The sequence below is a fragment of the Polyodon spathula genome, chromosome 2 (assembly GCF_017654505.1).
Source record: "Polyodon spathula isolate WHYD16114869_AA chromosome 2, ASM1765450v1, whole genome shotgun sequence".
Taxonomy (NCBI): Eukaryota; Metazoa; Chordata; class Actinopteri; order Acipenseriformes; family Polyodontidae; genus Polyodon; species Polyodon spathula.
Window position 1 is genome coordinate 88,157,925 of NC_054535.1, and position 21,993 is coordinate 88,179,917.

The following is a 21,993-nucleotide window of genomic DNA, read 5'->3' on the forward strand; positions in this document are numbered from 1 at the left end:
ATTGTACTGCCTGCTTGGGCTTATTTTTAAATTAAAATCGCATCTGGTGCTGTAGTCTAATAGTACATAATAAAATTAAATAAAAACGTATTGCCTGCCCATCCATATGTGTACATATTTAGGTTTCAAACAGTTTTTTGTTTCTGCGTCGTTACTTTCATGCTCTGTGCTGAGTAAATGAAGTGAAACAGCAAGCCATGGAGTTGTCGATGAAGCAAGCTGTATTTTTAGTTTGAAAAGTAGTTGACATGTTAGTTGAATAGTTGCATCACACCGTTAGATAGGCAAGCTCTCTGGTTCGCTGTTTGCTTACTGCGTTGGAAACCAGGAAGACCATGGTGCAGCAATTCAAATACCAGATCCAGTTACTGTGCCTATATACTAAAGAGCAAGAGGCGGTGACTTGTAAGAGCATTACAGTAGAACGCAATACACAGAAAGTAACCTTGTAAATCCATTTTATCGTACTGATAAAATACAATTAAAACATACCTGCTTGTACACTTGTCGTAGATAGATAATTTCTTCTACAGTGCCCAGTGATATTAATCTGAAGACTTTCACATCTCTGCACTGACCAATTCGATAAGCCCTAAAGCAATTGTAAAACAACAGTCCACAGGAAGACCACATGTATTAACAATGTAAATTTCTTCATGTTATTTCCATACCTCCAAAGATTATTGATTTTGACAATACTGGCATTTTGGAGTACCCATAAAGTTACTTCCTTAGAGTACACTGTAAAATACATAGGAACATTAGAAATCTTACGTGCAAATTTGGACAATGTAGGACATACTAGGTTATATTTTCCTGAAATGCATTACTAATGAAGATAAATGACCGTGACCATATTGATCATCAGCACTCCAACTCGACTCATAAAAGTTTTTATTTATTTATTTATTTATTTTTAACAGAACGATTTATCTCAACTGGGCGGGTAAATATTGGACAATTAGAGTGCATCATTTTCCTTCTTTGTAAAACAGTGCAGACTTTTAGATAACTTTTCAGTTTCTTTTTTCAATGTAAACATAAAGCCTGTGGACCCAGAGCCTGGACAGAGCTTCTGAGGATTTACTGTACAAGATAAACGTTCAACACTGAGCCTGCTGTTTCTAATGTAGTAGCTTCTTTTTCTAGGCCCTGGGTATGGGAACAACTTTGTTTCTACACTTAGGACATTAACTAAGAATCAATACTCCTGAAAACACAGTCAGTGTTGATCATTCTGCCTTGCAAAATTCGATTTACTTTTACTTTCATAAACACTGACAGGCAAAGACACAGAGGGAAATAAGGAGTGGTAAATAAAGGAGTCAAGCTAAGGGCTCAGTCCAGTTTTAGCTGGGTGTTTTAGGCTAATACAATACAATACCAGCCATGTTTATAACCACCATACCTGTCAATTGCTTGAAGATCGTTGGCTGGATTCCATGTAGGGTCAAACAGCACAACAATATTGGCTCCCACAAAATTCAACCCTAACCCACCAGCCCTGGTTAAAAGAAAAGGCTAAATTAAATGCAGTTTCTTTAGAAATTGATGACAAACATTACTGTATATAAAAATTAATTTGATGTCCTTTTAAATCTTAAAGCAACATACAGTAATGTTTTCAATAGTACTTCAATCCATAAAGCCTCTTACAATGAATATTTAAGTTGATCGCCATGGGCACTATTTTTGTCCCTACTGGACCAGTGGTATGTTTGTCTCAATTTGTTTTTGACAAGGAGAAAAACAACGTAAATGTAAGAAAGAATTTGAAATGTTCACTACATTTTTTTTTTCTTTTTAATTGCTAGTTTTAGAACATTAGCATTGCACTGGGGCAAACTGAACACAAAGTGGGCCCCATAACTTACATCGTAGACACTAAACAGATGTTAATATCCTGTGTGCTGTTGAACTCCTTCACAATCTTGACCCTTTCTTTTGATTTTGTATTGCCATCTAGTCTCCGGTATTCAATGCCTTCCGCAATGCAGTATTTCTCTAGCACATCCAGGAGCTGTCGAAACGAATATGCCAAGTAAATAAAAACTGTGGGATGGGGACGATATAATACTACAGATGTATTTTATCAGCAATCACCCCTGTCAAAAGAACAATCATAATTTAGATCTACCATAGCCTGCTATAGCAGGATCTTACTTAATTTCTGTATTGTCACCTTAGAATTATTATTATTAGTACAAACTTCTCTGGGTTTGTATTCATTAAAAAAAAACAAAAAACAAAAAAACAATATTACAATATTACAATAAACATGGAAACTCAAGCATGATATTTATCAGTTTAATCAAGAATGAGACAGCACATTTAATTGTTGTACTGTGCGTCATTAAAGAGAGTCACTGTTTTTATGTGCTTCCAAACTCTGCCAATGCACATACTCAAAGTGGGTCAATCATTGCTTGAACATATTTCTATATTTTTTTAAAGCTTATTCAATTGTACAGACTGTGAAGACGTTGCTCAATTATACCATGACATATGTTCATATATATATATATGTTCAGATATATACCATCTGTCGCTTATATATATAGACACATACACAGTGCCTATAGAAAGTCTACGCCTCCTTTCAAAATGTTCACCTTTTGTTGCCTTATAGCCTGGAATTAAAATGCATTTTTTTTCATTTATCTACACATCCTACCCCACAACTTCCAAGTGAAAACCAAATATTTTGGAAATTTGTAGAAAATTAATTAAAAATAAAAACTGAAATAGCTTGGATGGATAAGTATCCGCCCCCTTGTAATAGCAATCCTAAATTAGCTCAGGTGTAACCAATCGCCTTCAAAATCACACACCAAGTTAAGTGGCCTCCACCTGTGTTAAGTTGTAGTGATTCACATGAGTTCAGAATAAATTCAGCAGTTCCTGTAGGTTCCCTCTGCTGATGCATTTTAAAGCAAAGACTCAACCATGAGCACCAAGGCGCTTTCAAAAGAACTCCGGGACAAAGTTGTTGAAAGGCACAGACCAGGGGATGGGTATAAAAAAATATCAAAGGCCTTGAATATCCCTTGGAGCACGGTCAAGACAATTATTAAGTGGAAGGTGTATGGCACCACCAAGACCCTGCCTAGATCAGGCCATCCTTCCAAACAGGATGACCGAGCGAGACTGATCAGAGAGGCTACCAAGAGGCCAATGGCAACTTTGCAAGAGCTACAGACACATCAAAATATAAAAAAATTCAAGGGGGTGTAGACTTTCTATAGGCACTGTGTGGATGGATGGATGGATGGATAGACAGATACAGACAGACAGATATATTTCCTCACAAAAGCCCTTTCAGCAGGTATGTACATTTGCCAAGGTTTCCATGCTGAGAGGGATGAAATTAAGTGTTGTAGAGGAAATATATTTCGCACACCCTGGACCATAATGCCATTCTCCAGGTGGGACCTCACATCTCCCGCACAGGGTGCATTGTCTTCAAGCAGGGTGTGCTGCCAAATGTGCCACCTATATACCCATAAAGTTATTTAGCTTACAAATTACTTATTATAAAAACATGAACTGAAAGAAAATAACAATGAAAGATATAAAACTACGAAAACTCAGCCGTGCTATCTCCTGTGTATGTTTCAGTTCAGTTGCTATGCACAGCACAACACACACATGCAAAGAGCGAATGTGGTCAACATCTGCGGATGCAATTGATGCTGCACTCTCAGTGAAGCAGGAATGATTTGGCAGCAAAGCTGTATTTTCTCAATGAAGGATAACTGAACTGGGGGTTTAAGGCAGCATCAATCATTGAGCACTCACCTTTGTAGAGAGCGAGAAGAGAAGAACTTTGTCTTTGTTCCCCCTGCACTGCTCCAGCAGTCGATGCAAAACCTGAGCAAGAAGCAGACACTCTCATGAAATACACATGGGGACTGATTTATCAAGGGTTACACCGAAATGTAAATCGGCACCATTTTTGTGAAAGAGAAAATAAAACTGTCAATGTTACAAAATAAATAACAAAGAACTTTTTGGGTCCTTTAATTAATCTTCTGTGTTGTTTTAATTTTTTTTCCATTTTATTTCTGTAACATTAAAAAGGTGTAGATTGCATTTTAATGATAAATCTGGCTCAAGGAGCTTTGTTTTGAAGCATGTGGAAAGGCAAAAGCAAATATAATGAATAAAACAACTGTGATGGTAAAAACTAGCAAGAAGCAACTTAGTTGCAGAAAGGTGCAATTCAGTGTTTTTTGTTTTTTTTTCTGAGTAGATTCTTGCTATTTTTAGATTCATTTGACCATTGTTTGTAAAGCACTGCGAGATCTTGTGTTGGCAACATGTACTAAAATATGTAAGTCTCAGGTTCAAAACTGAAAATAGTGAGAGTAAAAAAATGACACAGGGTGATCCATAAATAATGTTACAAAGAAACCAACAGAACACACAATTTATTGGTTGTTTTACTGTAGTATTAGGAGACACAAATTAATCCTGCATATAGCTGGCATGTAATTGAATGAATGACTAATAATATAAATAAATAAATAATACAACGGTTCAATGCATTTGTGGAATAGAGCTTACCCAAATAATCAGAGGATTGTTTCTCTGCATTGCTCTGTTTATAATACACCCCAGAAGTTTTGCAGATGTATCCCTGCCAATAATCTCACCCTCAAGATATTCTTCGGCTGGGGCAGCAAATAATCTTGGGTGGGTTTTGTAATAGTGAGCCTGTTATTTCCATCTGGCAGTGGTGGCTTCAGCCCCCAGTGCTTAACCAATCCATTGCAGCAAAATGCCCAGCAACTGCACACTTTTACTCTCTTGTTAAGCTTTTACATATAACACATGTAAAATGATTGTTTATCATAAAAAAAAAATCCATGATTGAAGTTGTTTTTTAATATTAATAATAAAAAAAAAGTTAAAATATTCCTGCATAATAGAGCACAAAAATACAACCAGCAAATGATTAAGTTGGCTGTGATTCAGAAAAAAAATAGTTTCTGAATTCTGCTCAGTAGATACCGTTGACTCAACCCCCCAGCTTCAAGTGTTATGTTTTTTTTTAGAGGAACATACAACTGCATTTTACTGCCTTCATTGAAGAACAGCAATACTCTTTCTGTCTGTACAACACGCATGGCGATTAAAATAATGGGCCTTACTGCATTGTATCTGAATTTAATGTCTGAAATAACAAAAGAAAGAATTGTCCAATTCACCCAAAAAATATTTATTGAGATCCCTTTTTAGATACAGTCTGTTGAAGAAAACTGCTGCATTAACCCATACATTAGCAATCATTACCCAGCAAACACAATGACCGTAAATAAGATACTAGTACAGTCGCCACCACTTACACCATACAGGGTTATTTCGGACAGCCATTTAGATTGGACAAATAGTGTTTGCCGTTTGTCATTCCCATTGATCTCAATAACAAAGGCATTGTTTATACCGAGTAAACATGTATATTTCGGGCAAACTCAGCTGTTTGGATCTTGTTATGTGCCATTCACATAGATTTCAATACAAAAGGCAGCACTTTATTGTAGTAAAAAAAGCTTGACAGATCGATCAGTCAGCTGTTTGCTGGAAATGGACCTGATTATGGTTTGGGAAAGGGGATGAGAGTACTCTGTAAATAATGTGTGTTTGTAAATTGTGCTATTCTTGTTGTTATGTCACGTATTATGCATTTCCCTGTATTTAAAGTAGTATGGATTTGCTTCTTGTTACTGCATCTTGTAAAGCGCTTTGTGATGGTGGTCCTCTATGAAAGGCGCTATATAAACTATAGGTTGATTGATTGATTGTTCTTGTGTGACTAGAGCTGAAAGACTGTGTGAGTGAGTCACTGAGGTGGGTGGGAGCAGGTCTGACACGACTAGAGATAGGGAGTGTTGGACAAATGAGAGGAAGGGGGAGGGACTGGGGTGTGTGTGTGTGTGTGAAGATGACAGTTTGAAAGAGAGAAGCTGGATCTGGCGGTGAGAGAACTGAGAGAGAGAGAGAGAGAGAGAGAGAGAGAGAGAGAGAGAGAGAGAGAGAGGCGTTTGGGTTGAGTTTGTGAGTGATAGGAGAAGAATGAGAGCCATTGTTCACTAAAAGACAACGGTTTCCTACTGCTTTGAACCGCAACTGTTGTCTGTCTCATTATATCCGGGGAACCCCGCAGCTCAGCACTACAATATGTGAATAAATCCTGTTTGCCAGCAGGGCATATCAACTTCAACCTCCGTCTCGATCTCCTGCCTGCCACTCAGCTGCGAATCCACGCCTCCACACAGCAGACGGCTTGTCTGTCACAAGCATTAACACCCTGTATCTTTCTAAACAAGGGATTTAGAGGAGCTCCCTAATAAAAGAAGAATCTCAAAACAATAATAATATAGTACAGTAATTGTTACAGCTGTGTATAATGGTACTTAAAATGGGATTCATTTAGTTGGATACGCGAAGGATTACTGTAGTCTTTATTACATTCATAGGTTTTAATAATTTTTTTTTATTAGTGTAATGAGTGTATTAATAAAGATTTTTAAGCGCATGCACGTTTATTTGTTTTGATTACTGTATGACTGGGGGACACTTTGAATGTCAGGTTGTTGTGTGGGAGTTTATACCATCTGTCGCTTAATGCAGGTGAATAACATTAACACAAACACACCCGTTCTAAGTGGGGGCGACTGTACGTCATGAAAAACTATAATATACAGCATTAAAATAAAGTAGAATAAATAACTAGAAAAAGTAACTGATTTATTTGTTTTAATTGTATTTATTAAATTAGTGCCTAGTAAGCCTGTAAATTACTAGTAATTAAAAACACTGGTACCAGCTGTTATAAATTACCATTAGATTCCACAGCCTTATCCTGACACACAAGAGACCATCTTCAGTGCAGTGACTTAATAAGCTGCTTTACAATAAAAATTAGCATTTAATTTTAATACAGTCCTTCACAAAATAACTAGTGCACCCATATGCTTTTAGAACTAAATTAAACATATCTACAGTATACAATATGATCTTATTGATGTGAGCATTTGTGGCATAAACAAGACACGTCATGGTTTTTCATAGCATATCATCTATATGCATTATTAATTTGTGTCATGGTTCAAAAACAAAAACTGTATATGGCCTTACTGTAACAATAGAGCAGGGGTGGCCAAACTTCCTGACCCTACGAGCCACATACCAGCATTTTCATATAGCCGAGAGCCGCAAGACAAAGACACAAACAGTACTAGTATTTTAAACACCCTTGAACTGCCCAGGAGCTGCTTGAGGCTCACAAGCCATGGTTTGGCCACCTCTGCAAAAAAGCATGTTTGAAAACAAATTCTGATTCAGTACCAGCATATTAAAGTAATGGCCAAAGAATATTTATACAACTACAAAAAGCTCACAGTATACTGTAATATCAAACAATGTTGTCTATATTCAGTCATTTGTATCAAACGTACTAGCTGATATTAGCTGTATTATTTATATTTACTGTACCTTCATTTTGCCACTATACTTGGGGTCAGAAATTGTTTCAAATGCAGCATGTTTGCTCTGTTGTACAAAGTCTGGAAATTTGTTGAACACTTGCATGCAGACCTGGTTCACATAAACCTCCTAAAAAACAAACCAAAAAAAAAGCCTGGTTTCTATAAAGTTCTAAAAGAACAATGCAAATATTTGTCCCTTTTTAATTTCTGTAGTTGATCACATATTCATATATATTTATATAAACTGCCTGGACATCCGATCAGGTTCAAGATAAACATGCAATTTAAGAAATAGAAGTGGTCATCTGAGATTATCCAACTTTACCCACTTGCCAGGACGACTGTATTTACAGAAACAGGCAGTAAAATTCGACATTGTTATTTATAGTAAAATATTTTAAAACAGTTCCAAATGTATTATTTCTAATTTCCCATTGAGTTAAATAAGTAGCTTTAACTTATGTTTTTACGAGTAGGTCTGAGAGCCGTTCCTCAAATACTGAGTTTTAATGATATTTTTGTTAACCTGAGAAAGGTGCTTTGTGGTTGTCAGCTCAGAACCCAAGTTGCTGGAAGTTAAGTACAGGTAGTGTCACTGGATGAATTCCAGTTCTGTATAATTGCACAAATATTATAAACACTTCTACTGGTAGCCATGGAAACAGTTTTCAACGTCCTATACCAGAACAGGAAACTAGACAGATGTTAACTTCAGGTGTCTGAGCTGACAATTTCAAAACAGCCAAGAGCTGCTTAGGCTATTCAAAAATATAAATACAACTCAACAGCTGTAAAATGGACCTATGCAAACATCAAAATATGGTAAGAAGTTAGTAAAAATAACATTTTAAAAAAGTACATAAATAGTAGTGAGCAACTCAGAGGGTCAATTTAAGGACACACAATTGTTCTGTTAACAGCATTATCTTTTTTTTTTTTTTTGAAGAAAAATAATTGCTTTAACCCCTTGGCAGAAATGAAAGCTTTGAACATGTCACCATGAGGTAAGGTAAATCGTTACACCTGTTCAACCACACACACATCTTGTAATGGTCAGTATCATTACCTGCGCCTTGCTTGTGTTTCCCTTTGACTGCAGCAGGGCTGCATGGTTAGCCACCTTTCTCAGAATCATTAGATAGCTGAAATACAAAGCTCGCATAGGAACTCCATCTTTGTTTTTCTATGAAAAATAAAAGAGAAACATATTCAAGACAAAATGAAGCCTTTACAGGGCTGGAGTTAAGGCTTGATTTGCCCCAGTGTATAGGTAACAAGCTCAGGTGTGTCTTATTAAACTCACAGTAAAACCAGGAACAGATCAAACTGCTATTCAATTGAACTCTTATTTCCATGCCTGCTTTACCTTGAATATATCAGGAGAGGAGACAGAGGTGCTTAAGTTCCAATAATGGATTTCAACTTTAAACTATGCAGTCTGATCTGCAGACTGTATCGTGAAGTGTATGTATAGTTGTATTAGCAAACAGAGCCCTTTGCTAAAGAACATGTCTTTATAAAATACATAACAAATAGGTGGCAAACTCTTCCTGTGCTCTTGTCCTATTGTACTGTGTTTTGAGAAATGTACATTGGCTTATGGGATAAAGCTATATAGTTGCACACCGGTGTTACTATACATAAAAAAAGAAAGAAGAAATGTGCCGAACCTTATAGCAACAGCTTTTCCTCTGAAGTCCACTATTACAACTGCATGGCTCACAGCTGTGTAGCAACAGGTTGACATCCTCCGACTCCAAAACAGCCCTGTAGACGGCTTGCTGGAACTCTGTCAATGAGCAGTACACTACCTGAGGAACAAAGAAGCAATATTGAGTGGCATGCACTTTCGGGTACATTACGTGTTTTTGGATGACAAGTAGTTTAAAAAAAAAAAAAAAGAATTAACTCACTTGGAAAACAAAACAAAAAACAAGCTCCTGCTTCTGTACAATACAACCAACCCTGTAATACAATCAGCTGAAATTAAATGGATTCATATTATAATACCTCTGCAGTACTTGAAATCCAGTATTCAGATCAACATCACCCGAATGTGCCATTATGCTACACTTTTGAAATAGGTGATTTTTTTTGTTAACAAAAATAAAGCATCTGTAGCATAAGGGGTATGTTTGATCAAATGGTTTGTAAACATGAAGTAAAATGGAAAAGGGATTGCATCATTGATGTATCCAGAGGTTAAAAACAATGAGACACTGACTGAAACAGTCATTGGACACCATCTGTAATGGAACTTTATTGAGAGAATCTTAGAATTCAACTGTGTACCAGCTAGAGATGGGCATGTGTAAACTTTTATTCGAGTATTCGATTAGAAAATGACTAATCGTGTACTCTATCTTGTATTGCAACAAATATAAATGGTTTGAACAGACCATTAACCATGCTGAGACTGCTGCTGAAGACGTATAGTGTATTACTATAAATAAATCATGATCTCTGTCCATGGCTGTAAATTACTGAAGCGCCTGACAGATACAAAAAGTCAGGCGTTCTTAAAAGTGCAGGGTGACACCAACACTGCAATGAACGAGACTACAACCAATAAACTTTTCAAAAATGTCAAAGTCATTTGAAAACATTTAATTAAAAAAAAAAGTTTTGTTTGGAGACATTTTACCAAGAGAAAGATTCACAATTTGCAATAACAGATTGAGCTATATAAACAGCACAGAGACAATAATAAGCCCCTATAATACAAGCATGTATCCACCAACCTGTAGAGAGAGGCCCAGTTGCAGGCCTCTGGCTCTGTTAACTGTGAGACTGAGAGTATTTCTTGCAGAAGCACCGCTAAATCACAGTGAACCATTACAGCTTGATCCACCAAATGCACTCCTCCAAGGAGCCAATAACAAACCCAATGACATGATCACTAAAGATACATTGATTACCAGCACTGCTGGAGGTTTAAAATGGATACATAAATAAAAATAATGTTTAGCAGTTTTAACTTGTAGTGAAACACATTCAAATATTGAACTTCCACTCTGTACTAGTACAGTACATTATTTATAAGGCTTCATGTAGCAGACCTTATGCCAGGACCGGGAGGTATGTACCGTATTTAATAAGATGTGTTACTTAATGTGAACATTTATTTATATTTTATATTGTCACTTCTAAATCTTTTGTAGTCATTTTTGTATTACTTTAGTATAAATACATGTTAATTTGGATTCATATGTTGTTTTTTTCTGACTATGTGAATGAAAAGTCACACATTTGCCCGTTTTCCCATTGGAAATAGTGATATATTGAAATATCACTGTCCTGGTCACAAAAGCAAAGTTTGTGGGGAATAATTTTCTATACTTTTGAGGCACAAGCAATTAGGAAATAACACTTACTACCCAGGAACAAAAATTGTGTTACATAGTGATATCTACTTACTGAAGCAATGTCAAATAGTAGAGATTATTTCTTTAGGTATTACTTCAATTTTGGTATTACGTAAGCATTATTTTTAGTTAGTGGTACGTTGCTGTGGAGTATAATAGTGTAATCGTTTAGTAAATTACGTGGATACGACTATTAAAATATACAGAAATGCCCATCCCTAGTACAATTATAAAAACCCACTGTCACAGCATGTAGTCTGTTCATTGACATGGCCAGGCCATAAAGCAATGCTGCAGTGAAAAGGGTTCATTTTTACTGGACAGCTTTGGTAATGGAACTTGACCTCAATATTGCGGCCATCTTAGGTCAAGGGTAAAAGAGAAGGGGGGAGCGGTTAGATGTTGCATAGTTTTCACAACACTGAAACAATGAAGTTGTCAGCTTCAATGGCTTAAGATATTAGCAGCAGTAGGTGCTGCGGTGCTAGTTTGACAAACTCATACAAGTGCCGCTTATAGGGATGCTTAATTAAGCAGAAGCCAATGAACACAAATACAGTAAAGAGGCAACTCATTTGCTGGATACCAGTGCAAACCATTGAGGGTTCCTTTTCTAGCAAAAGGTGATTTTGTGGGAGCCATAACCCTGAAATTCCTTGCTATTTTAATTACTTCAATTTTGGATCAACATTCACAATCTCCAAGGAACACTGCTTTAAATAAATGTCTTTAAGTACTTACCCTGTCATCTTTCTTTGGCAACTGGCAACTAATAAGAGACTTGGTTCTCCTCAGGAACCAACAAGACAGTTTTCTTGCCAGCCTCCTGATAGCCTTTCTTCCCATTGCCAGGTTTCTTTTAGTCACACCGTGCTTCTGCCCATGCTCAATCGGAACAGAAAACTTTTCTTTAAAGAGATTTAGGCTGCCCAAGCATCCTGGTATAGCCCTTGAAAACATAAAATTGCTTTATTTCAGACAGGAAACAATTACAAAAAAATTATGGTATATAATGTGTATTTTATGAACATACAGTATCTATGTCAAACAGAAACAGGCAATTTCTTAAAGTTCAAACTAAGTTTTAAAGTGGACTTGAAAGGTGTACTAAGATGCTTTATGCTAAAGTATGCAATTTATACAGTAACCTTTGTCAATAAGCATGTGTTTGCTTTCCTCAAGGCAGAACATGTGTCAGACACTTACCAGTCCATTACGCACCACAGTTCTTCCGTATTATTCTGAAGAATGGTTCCAGTCAATCCAACTCGAACGTTGCACTTTAGAGCTTTCATAGCCTGTGTTATCTGAGAATTTGGGTTTTTTATCTTATGAGCTTCATCAACAATGACAGCAGACCACTTGATGCTGCAGAAATAAAAGGAATTCAGTCAGTAACATTGGATTTACAAGCTAATTTAACTTGAAGCAACACTAGGGTTACAAGAAACTTACATCATTTCATCCTAGCCATAATATTTCATAAAAACCAAGGACAATACTGTAATAGGAATTTATTATTATAGTTACAAAAATAAAACAAAAATAAAGCTTCACCTAACAAAATAAATATCTCAACATGTCAGACATTTGTATTACTAATGGCTGTTTTCCATGTTTTTAATGTCAATTATCGTTACCTCTGAAGATTTCATTTTTGTAGCCCATAGTGAGTTGATACTCTTAGAAGCCTGTCGGTCTGTATAACTTACAATTGTGAAAAAGTCTACCTAGTCCTACATACAGTAGCAGCCCACCACAACAACATTACAGCACATTTCAGTCAAAATAACAAAATGCAAGAACATAAACGTACTACAGCAAGTTTTTATTGTGTAGTTTTGTATTTTATAACATTAAAGAACAACTCTTTACCAGTGAACTAAAAACATCCCAGTGCTTATATGTCCTCTGGATATAAAGCAGGTGCCACTATTTAATGTAAATATGTCCCTTTCTTCTTGTTACTTTGATTAACCAAACCAAAGACAAACTTGAATGCATAAATACTCTTTAGTATTCAACAGGATACACTTGAAAGCTGCTAGATTAAAAATAACTTCTAGTGTTGTCATAATAATTCACATGCATGTGTTTATAAAGGCAAATAACATGTAAAGAACTCTGAAATTTACAGAGTTAACAGAATGGTTCCAATGTTGTAGTTAGTTAATATTTAATAAATGTACAACCTGTTAAAATCACTGAGGCAAAGGCGTAGAGTCTCGTAGGTCGTCAGGGCAAACTCACACTTTCCTCTTTTCAAGCGGGCAAATTCAGCTTCTTTCTTAGTGCCATGCAATATGGTACCTCTGAAATAACCCCAGGTGTCCAACTCATCTTTCCAGTTATATAGGACAGACAGGGGCGCAACAATTAGAAATATCTGGAACAGATACACCGAAAAAAAAGCAGGAAATCAGAGAAAAGATTCTCAGATGTCATCAGACTGTATAATGTGTTTTACAGATGAGATGTATGGGCTAAAACAGCTTTCAACAAAACAAACAAAAAAAATGTCTGATAGATTAAGAAATGTAAGATACATGTATAAATATGTACATAAAACAGTTTCAAAGCATATTATGTACACATTAAAACGTTCTGATATCTTAAACAAACAAAAAAAAATACACAAAGGCTTCCATGGTTCTAAATCATAAGTCTTACCTTTTTGGCTTCAATTGGTCTAGATTCTTTTTTCTTGCATAAGAATTCTGGCATGTTGTTTTCAATGTCCTCTCGAGTCCCTTTTTTATGCAGTACAGCTGCCAGAAAGGAAATAACCTGAAACCACAATGCAGGAAAGTCTGTTATACTGAAAAAAACATTGGCTTTAAAGGTAAATTTGTTTTAAGGTGCAGAACCTATGAAAAAAAAAGGTTTATCTGTAACCATGCAGGCTACATACTACATTTGTGATTATCAAATTAATGTGCGATTTTCTCTAATGAGTTTGTTGCATACGATCATATTTATTGTGCTGTCTGACATAACTATTTTACAGAAAAAAAAACATCTTTAAAAAATGTGGGGTTTCAAAATAAATACTAAACATACTGTTTTACCCTCACTAGAATAAATACTTATTTTACAGAGTAAAAATGCATAGCGGTGAACCTGAAATTAATACATATTGTCATTGTGAATGGACTCTATGTAGTGGGCGTAGCTCAGTGCATATATTCTTACATGGGAGACTGGGTTCCACACCTGGGAATCGCTTTCAACAGGATGCGAACCCATTTCTGGTGTTCTCAGCCCAACTGTTCTTGGACATAAGTCCACATCACAAAACAAACAAAGACACATGCAGCGTTGTGGTAGGCCTCAACGACGCACACCTTGTGCTTCCAGATTGCTTAATGACACAGCACTGACACTGCTCTCCCATTGTTTTCAATGGATGGCAACCGTTCTTTTATTATTCAGTAATGGAACTGGAAATAAAGCCTGGCTGAAATAATTACACTGATTAAAGGCTTCACTGGGGCCCTCGAGTTCTACTCCCAAAAAGTTAAGTCTTTGAATGAACTACAATGATTATTTCAGACAAACAGGTAATAACTTAAAAAAAAAGCTGTAGTATAATGGTAAACATGTCGTTGCTGTGGTGTGTTCCACAAGAAATCACTTGTTCAAATAATGCTTTATTGACAGTTCCATTATTACCTACACACATGCCACAGCAATGCCATCATCCCTTAATCGAATCACGACCAGCATATATGCATTGTACAGGGGCTGTAATACACCATTATACTCTTATGGGTTACGCATGCCTTACCTGTACTGTTTTTCCAAGTCCCATATCATCTCCAAGAATGCAGCCTCTGCCTTTAACATAGTGACTGTAAATAAACTTCACTCCTTCCCGCTGATAGTCTCGTAAGTATCTATTGATTGTGTATGGAATACATTCACCATGTTCAGATAACATACATGGCACTGCAGGGCCCGGCGGTTTCCTGTCATGGAAAAATGGTTTCTCCAGATCTTCATCGTCAAACATGAAGCTTCTCTTGTGTGACTGAGGGCACTTGATCTTCTGAAGCTTTTTAACCGACACAGCCTCTTCATCAAACCCAACAAACTTCACAACAGCCACAGCTTTACCGTGTTCTTCTAAGACTAGCGTTTTTATTCTCGCTTCATAGAGCTTCCCATCGCCCGAGTATAGCGCAAGGCATCTATCCCCTTCGCACCACCTCTCCTCTAGAAAGAAAAATAAGTTAGCATGAAACAACTGGAAAGAGTACAGTAACAGGTACTACGACTGTATTTACTGTAGAATCGGTCAGTTCCCTTTCAATTCGAAAATAACCATCAAGGTATGGGATATTGCCGTCAGGAAGTAGGATTGGCTGAGCTTTATAGCAAAGCTGCCGATAGGCCTCTGCGCGAGCTGACGTGTAAGCCCGCTCCCCTGGAAGCTTACAATACGCAGCACGCGGAGACTCTCTTCCTCTTTTGCCTTCAGCCTTTGTAGGACTCTGAGCACGTAAGTTCTCTCTGTGAGATTTACTTTCACTGATTGTACTCGACAGCCTTGAGCTTGAGAAGCTGGCTACCGCCCCTTCTCTGAGTTTATTTCAGTGTTTGCTCCTTGAGCGTTATATAAATATATATTAATTATATATATTTTCTCTTTCTTTTCACGCTTTGCTCGGCATCGCGTTCTTTCTGCGTTGGCCCTCCGTCTTCTTTATTCTTTCATATTATTGATATATATATATATTTTTGTTATATATATTTTGTTGGGTTTTTGCATGTCTATTCTCCCTAACAGGTTTTGAATAGAGTTTAGAGGACATGTTGTGCGCCTGTAAGGCCACGCAATTTGCAGCCTCGGACTCGCTTCTCGCCAGACCTGGAGTTTAGCCTGCTAAGTGCAGCCACTCTTAAACTACCACCCGCGGATTGTGTCCATCTCACCGCGTGGTCGCTGTCTTTGGTAGCTACGCTACTACTATCTGCACTCTGTGCGGCTGCAGTTTCTTAAAAAAAAAAAATAAAAAAAAACAACAATAACTTTTTTCCCCATACAAATACATAAGGAAGACTACCACCAACGACAACTTTCATTGCCCCTTACTAACAGGTAAGTATAGCACAGCTCCATTGTCTTTTAAGACCAAGACACTGTACTAGCACTTAGCGTCTCCACTCTGCGGGTCAGCTGACACTTCGGCGTCTAGTGCATAGCGTCTTTACGCTTAGTACACACGCTTCGGCATTTCTAGTGTCTGCGCCTCGGCTCTTCGGAGCAGCGCCTCGGCACTTGGGGCTTGGTGCACACACCTCGACGCTTCCGCGCTCGATGCTCGGTGCATTAACACCTCGACGCTCGGTGCCTCAACACTCTGCGCACGCAGTACACGCACCTCGACGCTCGATGCTTCAGCGATCGACGCTCGGTGCATTAACACCTCGACGCTCGGTAGACACACCTCGACGCTCGATGCTTCGGCGTTCGACGCTCGGTGCATCAACGTCTCGCCGCTTGGTACACGCACCTCGCCGTTTGGCGCATTGATCAAGACACCACAACCCATCCCGTCATTAGGATGTCGGGGTTTCATCACTGCGTCACCTGCCAGGCTAAATTGCCGGCGAGCGACCCACATGAGGACTGTGTGGCATGCCTGGGACCAGAGCACGCCGCGTCTGCCTTGGCAGGCAGATCGTTTTGTTTGCTGTATGCTAATTTTCAACAGCGCACTCTTTGCCAGAGGGCGAGGAAAGCAGTGGGGAGCCACTCCCCTTCCTCTGGGTCGTCCTGCACGGTGTCTGCTCCTCCGTCGTCTACACCGCCTGTAAAATTACAGCTATCGAGGAGCCCCTCCCAGCTTACAGCTGGCCAGAGATCCCCTGAGCATAGACGTGCTCGGGAACATTCCTGTAGCCCGCCTATCCGACACAGAGGCCCCTCCCCTCGCAGGGAACGCCCTCGCCGGTCACAGTCTTGTGACCAGGAAGCTCCCAGGATGCTCCCAGCCTTCCCGGACTTTATTAAGGAGGTGCAATCCACCTGGGGGACCCCAGCCTCTTCACCTGCAACTTCGCGGAAAGCTTCCACGTTTGCCATGCAGGGAGCGAGCGAGGCGGGACTGACGTCTTTTCAACCAGTCGATGTCACCTTCGCGGCCCTGGTCAAGACACCGACGTCCTCGGGCCTAACTAACGACCCTGCATGTCTTAATAGACGGTGAAGGATCACGGAGGTTCATTTAAAAAAGGGCTATGCAGCGGCTACAGAGGCAGTCAGACTTTCCAATGTGGCCAGCCTCCTGTTAGTCTACCAGGCGTCGCTGGTGAAAGACCTCCCTGAGCACCTTTTGGCATCTCTAAGGGTGGAATTGGTGTTGATCGCTCAGTTCCTTGTTAAGATAGCTCAGCTAAATGCTCGGGCCCAGGGCAGGAGCATTGCGTCCCTAGTGGTCGCCAGAAGGCAGCTCTGGCTCTCGCAGGCGAGAGTACAAGAGCCTAACAAGACCCCGTTGCTAGACGCCCTCATCACACCGGGGCACACGTTTGGCCCAGCGGTGGAGGAGATGCTGCAGCGCTCTGCTAAAGCCCGGGAGGCATCTCAGCAGATGGCGAAGATGTGGCCGCATAAGCCCTTCCAGCCTAAGCGGCCAACAGGAGCATCAGTGGCAAAAAACACCACCACGGCACCTACCGCGGCCGCGGGGTGCTAAGACACCTCCGTCAACTGCAGCAGCGCACGGTCAGCCCCCTTTTTCTGGACCGCGGCACGTAGAATGGCACCCTAGAAGAGGTGGCAGGTCATGTCCTCATGGTGCTGGCCAGGCCCCTCGTGAGCGAGCGCAGCCAAAGCAGCCCTGAGACACACAGGCAGCTATTAGCCCACCCCTATACCGTTCCGCAGCTCCAGTTCTGGCAACACTGCACCAACGACATCTGGGTGCACAAGACCATTTCCACCGGGTACACCCTTCAGTTCCGGTTAAAGCCTCCCCCCTTCAGGGGGGTGGTCGTAACTGCAGTGAAGGATTCGGTCCAGTCCTCAGCTCTGAATGTGGAGATACAGGCACTGCTCAGGAAGCTTGCCATTCAACAAGTAGACCCTGCTCTGATCGAACAGAGGGTTCTATTCCAAATACTTCCTAGTGCCCAAAAAGGACGGCGGGTTCCGCCCTATTTTAGACCTGCGAGTACTGAACAGATACCTACAGTGGTTATCGTTCAGGATGCTTACGCACAGGCACATCATCCAGTCAGTCCGACATGGCGACTGGTTTACCACCGTGTACCTGACAGATGCGTACTTTTACGTTCCCATCTGTCCGAGTCACAGGAAGTATCTGCGTTTTGCATTCCAGAGCGTGGTGTACGAGTTTTGTGTCCTCCCATTCGGTCTGTCACTAGCTCCTCGAACCATTTCGAAGTGTATGAATGCTATTCTAGCTTCTTTGCAGGCTCAAGGTGATCGACTGCTGAACTATCTAAACGACTGGCTCGTCTGCGCACAGTCGAAGGAGCAGCTGGCACAGCACACAGTGATGGTTATGGACCATCTGCAGCGGCTGGGTCTGAAGGTCAACTCAGAGAAGAGCCGCCTCGTGCAAGCCAACAGACCGAAATTTGTGACAAGCACGTGTTGGTGCAGTCGGACAACACCACGGCTGTGGCGTATATCAACCGCCAGGGCGGCCTAAGGTCCCCCCACCTTCACCGAATGGTAGCACGGCTGCTGCTATGGGCACAGCCGCGTTTGACCTCTCTGCACGCGGTTCACCTACCAGGCAGAGCCAATTACGCAGCGGACCTCCTATCCAGAGGAGGCCCTCTTGCAGGAGAATGGAGTCTCCACCCTCAGGTGATAGAACGCATCTGGGAATGGTTCGGCAGTGCACAAGTAGATCTTTCCACTTCGGGAGAGACCACGCACTGCCCTCTGTGGTTCTCGGTGAGGCACCCTGACAGCCCCCTAGGAGTCGACACACTGGCTCACGAATGGCCGCCAGTCCTCTTATATGCGTTTCCACCGATTCCGATGCTCCCCGCCCGCTTAGAGAAGGTCAGGGTAGAGCAAGCTACAGTGATTCTGATCGCTCCTCGGTGGCCTCGGAGAATATGGTTCCCGAGCATGGTGCAGTTACGGCACGGTCAACCGCGGGAGCTTCCCCTGCGAGCAGACCTATTGTCCCAGGCCGAAGGGCGGCTTTGGCACCCAAACCCCAAGCTCATGCAGCTATGGGCTTGGCCCCTGAACGGGAGAGCCTGTCAGCCTTAGGGCTTTCGACAGCGGTGATCTCGACCATTCAGAGCGCTAGAGCGCCCCCTACCAGGTTGCAGTACACGTACAAGTGGCAGTTGTTCCAAGATTGGTGTCTGGCGGGGGGCCATGACCCAATATCTTGTCCTATGGCAATAATATTACAGTTTCTACAGAAATTGTTAGATGAAGGGAAATCTCCCCCTGTACTTAAAGTGTATTTAGCCGCCATATCAGCTTGCCATGTACGCATTGACGGATTATCACCAGGCTGCCATTTTCTGGCATCTCAGTTCCTTAAAGGCGCAAGACGCTTGCGACCTCCAAGGATGACCAACTTACCATCATGGAGCCTTGACATGGTGCTAGAAGCCCTTACCAAGGCACCGTTCGAGCCTCTCCACACAGTGGATATGAAGCTCATGTCTATGAAAACCGTGTTTTTGCTGTCGGTAGTGTCAGCAAAACGCGTCAGCAGGAGACGGTTCTAAGGTCTCCATGCGCCCAAATCCAGCCTTTTTGCCAAAGGTTACAGCTCCGTTCCACATGAACCAGCCGGTCGAGTTGATGGCGTTCCATCCTCCTCCCTTTTCCTCTCCAGAGGAACAACGGTTACACATGCTCTGCCCTGTGCAATTGAGGTGTTATATCGACCGTACAACGACCGTGAGGCAAACAGAACAACTGTTCATATGCCATGGTTCTAAGACCTTGGGTCAGCCGTTGTCAAAACAACGCCTTTCTCACTGGATAGTGGATGCTATTAAGTTAGCCTATGAGTCTGCAGGCCTTCCACCGCCAGGGCAGTTGAAGGCGCATTCCACTAGGGGTATGGCAATGTCCTGGGCTACACCGCATACCTTTATGAGGTTTTACAGATTAAACGTGCTGGATTCCTCTGCTCCATTATTTGCAGCATCTATACTACACTCTATGGCACCTCAGGATGCCAATGTAGTGTTTAATACCCCACCTTAGGACAGGTGTCATTGCGAGCATAGACGCTGAGGCGCAGCTCCGCATATGCCTAGATGTATTGCCTACGCAGTTGCGTTATGACGTAAGTCTGTCCTACTGCCGAGAATCTTCCCTCGCGACGGCTTGGGTACACTGTTCCCATACCTTGATGGTTATTTTCGAATTGAAAGGGAACGATAGGTTGCGGATGCAACCCCGGTTCCCTGAAAGAGAAAATAACCATCAAGCCGCAAGGTCGCTCCGGAAGCCTTCACAGCCTGAAGAGCAAAAGATGAAGAGTCTCCGCACGCTGCGTATTGTAAGCTCCCAGGGGGGCAGGCTTACACGTCAGCTCGCGCAGAAGACTATCGGCAGCTTTGCTCTAAAGCTCAGCCAATCCTGATGGCAATATCCCATACCTTTATGGTTATTTTCTCTTTCTGGTAACCGGGGTTGCATTCGCAACCTATTGTTACTTTCTTTAAAACATTACAACAATTCTCTAGGCTAGAAACTTTGAATTTTCCCATGAAATATCAGTTTCCAAAGATTATGTTTAAATGTGGTAGAAATGTAAAAACAAAACAAACAAAAAAAAAAAGGTACCTCTTGTTAAACTTTCCACAGCTCTTTTGTAATCCCAATACTATGATGTTTGTTTTGGGATTCTAAAAATACAAGTCCAACACTGGTCCCGGAACAATGGAGGAGTTATTAAGATTTGTTTCCCACGACAAAGCTATGTATACTACAGCAACTGCACAACAGCTGTGAGAATGCAAAGAGCAGCCCTCAAATACAGTGATAAAACAGTAGCTTTTTAAAAATTCATAAGGGAGTTTAGTGTTAACTAAATTAGAAACACGTCACCAAAGATGAGCAACGACATTTACCTGTTCCGCTATCAGAATCGGATTGAGATTCTGACTCCATCTGGGTCCACTGATATATTTTCAGAGGTGGACACACACTAAACGACAGGTAATTATAGTGTGTTCAATAAAAACAGTCATGTAACAGACTGGAAATCGTGTTATTTATAGAAATTAAACATCACAAATATACATTTACGTGGTGTGTCCTACTCTTGAACATCACTGAAACCTGTTTCTTGCAGAACATTGTACTGTATGTCATCACTTTTGTAAATAAAATTCCAAACATTTAACACATTACATTGAGTACAATTATTTATTTACCTTCATTGCAGAGTAGGAAAAGTCCTGCTTTCTACTGATGGCAAGTCATCCCACTGCAGCAAGTAAACACGTCGCTGTTATCGTTACTTTCGACAAAATATGTTTCAAGACATATTGGTTATACGTTCAAACCATTTGTTGTCAATATAAAATATACACATATATAATTTTGAAATTAAATTACAAGAATGTTCTCAATAGTGTAATAAATATTGCACAAACAAAACCAAAAAAAAAAAAAAAAAAAAAAAAGACGGAAAGTGCTGATGTGAAATATCACTCACCTGTGATTGTTTTCCCTTGTAAACAGTGAGTTTTACTGCGTTTTCTTGTGCATATTTAGATTTTTTTGTGTGTGTGTATCTTTAATGTTTTATGTTAATTAGAGAAGATCACCGTTCTATAATCGAGAGATGCACCTACTTTGGTAAATTTAAAAATTAGATTAACGTGATCTTTTGTTGTTTTATTTTCTGTTTTATTATTTTATTTTACAGTTTTTATTATACTTAATGTTTTATTGTACTTAAATGTGTGTCTTCTTAAGCGCCTTGAGATGGCTTGCAATGAAAGGCGCTCTATACATCTATTGATTTGATTTGATTTATGATGAACCGCTAAAACCGTCTGTATACCCCATTGCACAGTATTCTTATATATATATATATATATATATATATATATATATATATATATATATACACACACACACACACACACACACACACACACACATTTAT

At 40.3% G+C, this 21,993-nt stretch overlaps 1 protein-coding gene across 2 annotated transcripts in view; it reads right to left on the reverse strand.

Annotated features, from left to right (window-relative positions):
- The window catches only part of ercc6l2 (excision repair cross-complementation group 6-like 2), a 42,802-nt gene extending 21,498 nt beyond the window's left edge, over nucleotides 1-21,304 (reverse strand). For both annotated transcript variants that reach the window (XM_041233431.1, XM_041233423.1), the window contains exons 1-14: nucleotides 21,254-21,304; nucleotides 20,948-21,024; nucleotides 14,643-15,070; nucleotides 13,526-13,642; nucleotides 13,048-13,241; nucleotides 12,062-12,223; nucleotides 11,597-11,804; nucleotides 9,161-9,301; nucleotides 8,557-8,673; nucleotides 7,498-7,617; nucleotides 3,799-3,870; nucleotides 1,875-2,020; nucleotides 1,409-1,504; nucleotides 493-592 (exon numbers count right to left, since the gene is read on the reverse strand). In XM_041233431.1, coding sequence (XP_041089365.1) covers nucleotides 493-592; nucleotides 1,409-1,504; nucleotides 1,875-2,020; nucleotides 3,799-3,870; nucleotides 7,498-7,617; nucleotides 8,557-8,673; nucleotides 9,161-9,301; nucleotides 11,597-11,804; nucleotides 12,062-12,223; nucleotides 13,048-13,241; nucleotides 13,526-13,642; nucleotides 14,643-15,070; nucleotides 20,948-20,987 — 1,941 coding nt within the window. In that variant the 5' untranslated portion in view covers nucleotides 20,988-21,024; nucleotides 21,254-21,304. The remainder of the gene's footprint in view (nucleotides 1-492; nucleotides 593-1,408; nucleotides 1,505-1,874; nucleotides 2,021-3,798; nucleotides 3,871-7,497; nucleotides 7,618-8,556; nucleotides 8,674-9,160; nucleotides 9,302-11,596; nucleotides 11,805-12,061; nucleotides 12,224-13,047; nucleotides 13,242-13,525; nucleotides 13,643-14,642; nucleotides 15,071-20,947; nucleotides 21,025-21,253) is intronic.
- Nucleotides 21,305-21,993: the final 689 nt, after the last annotated feature.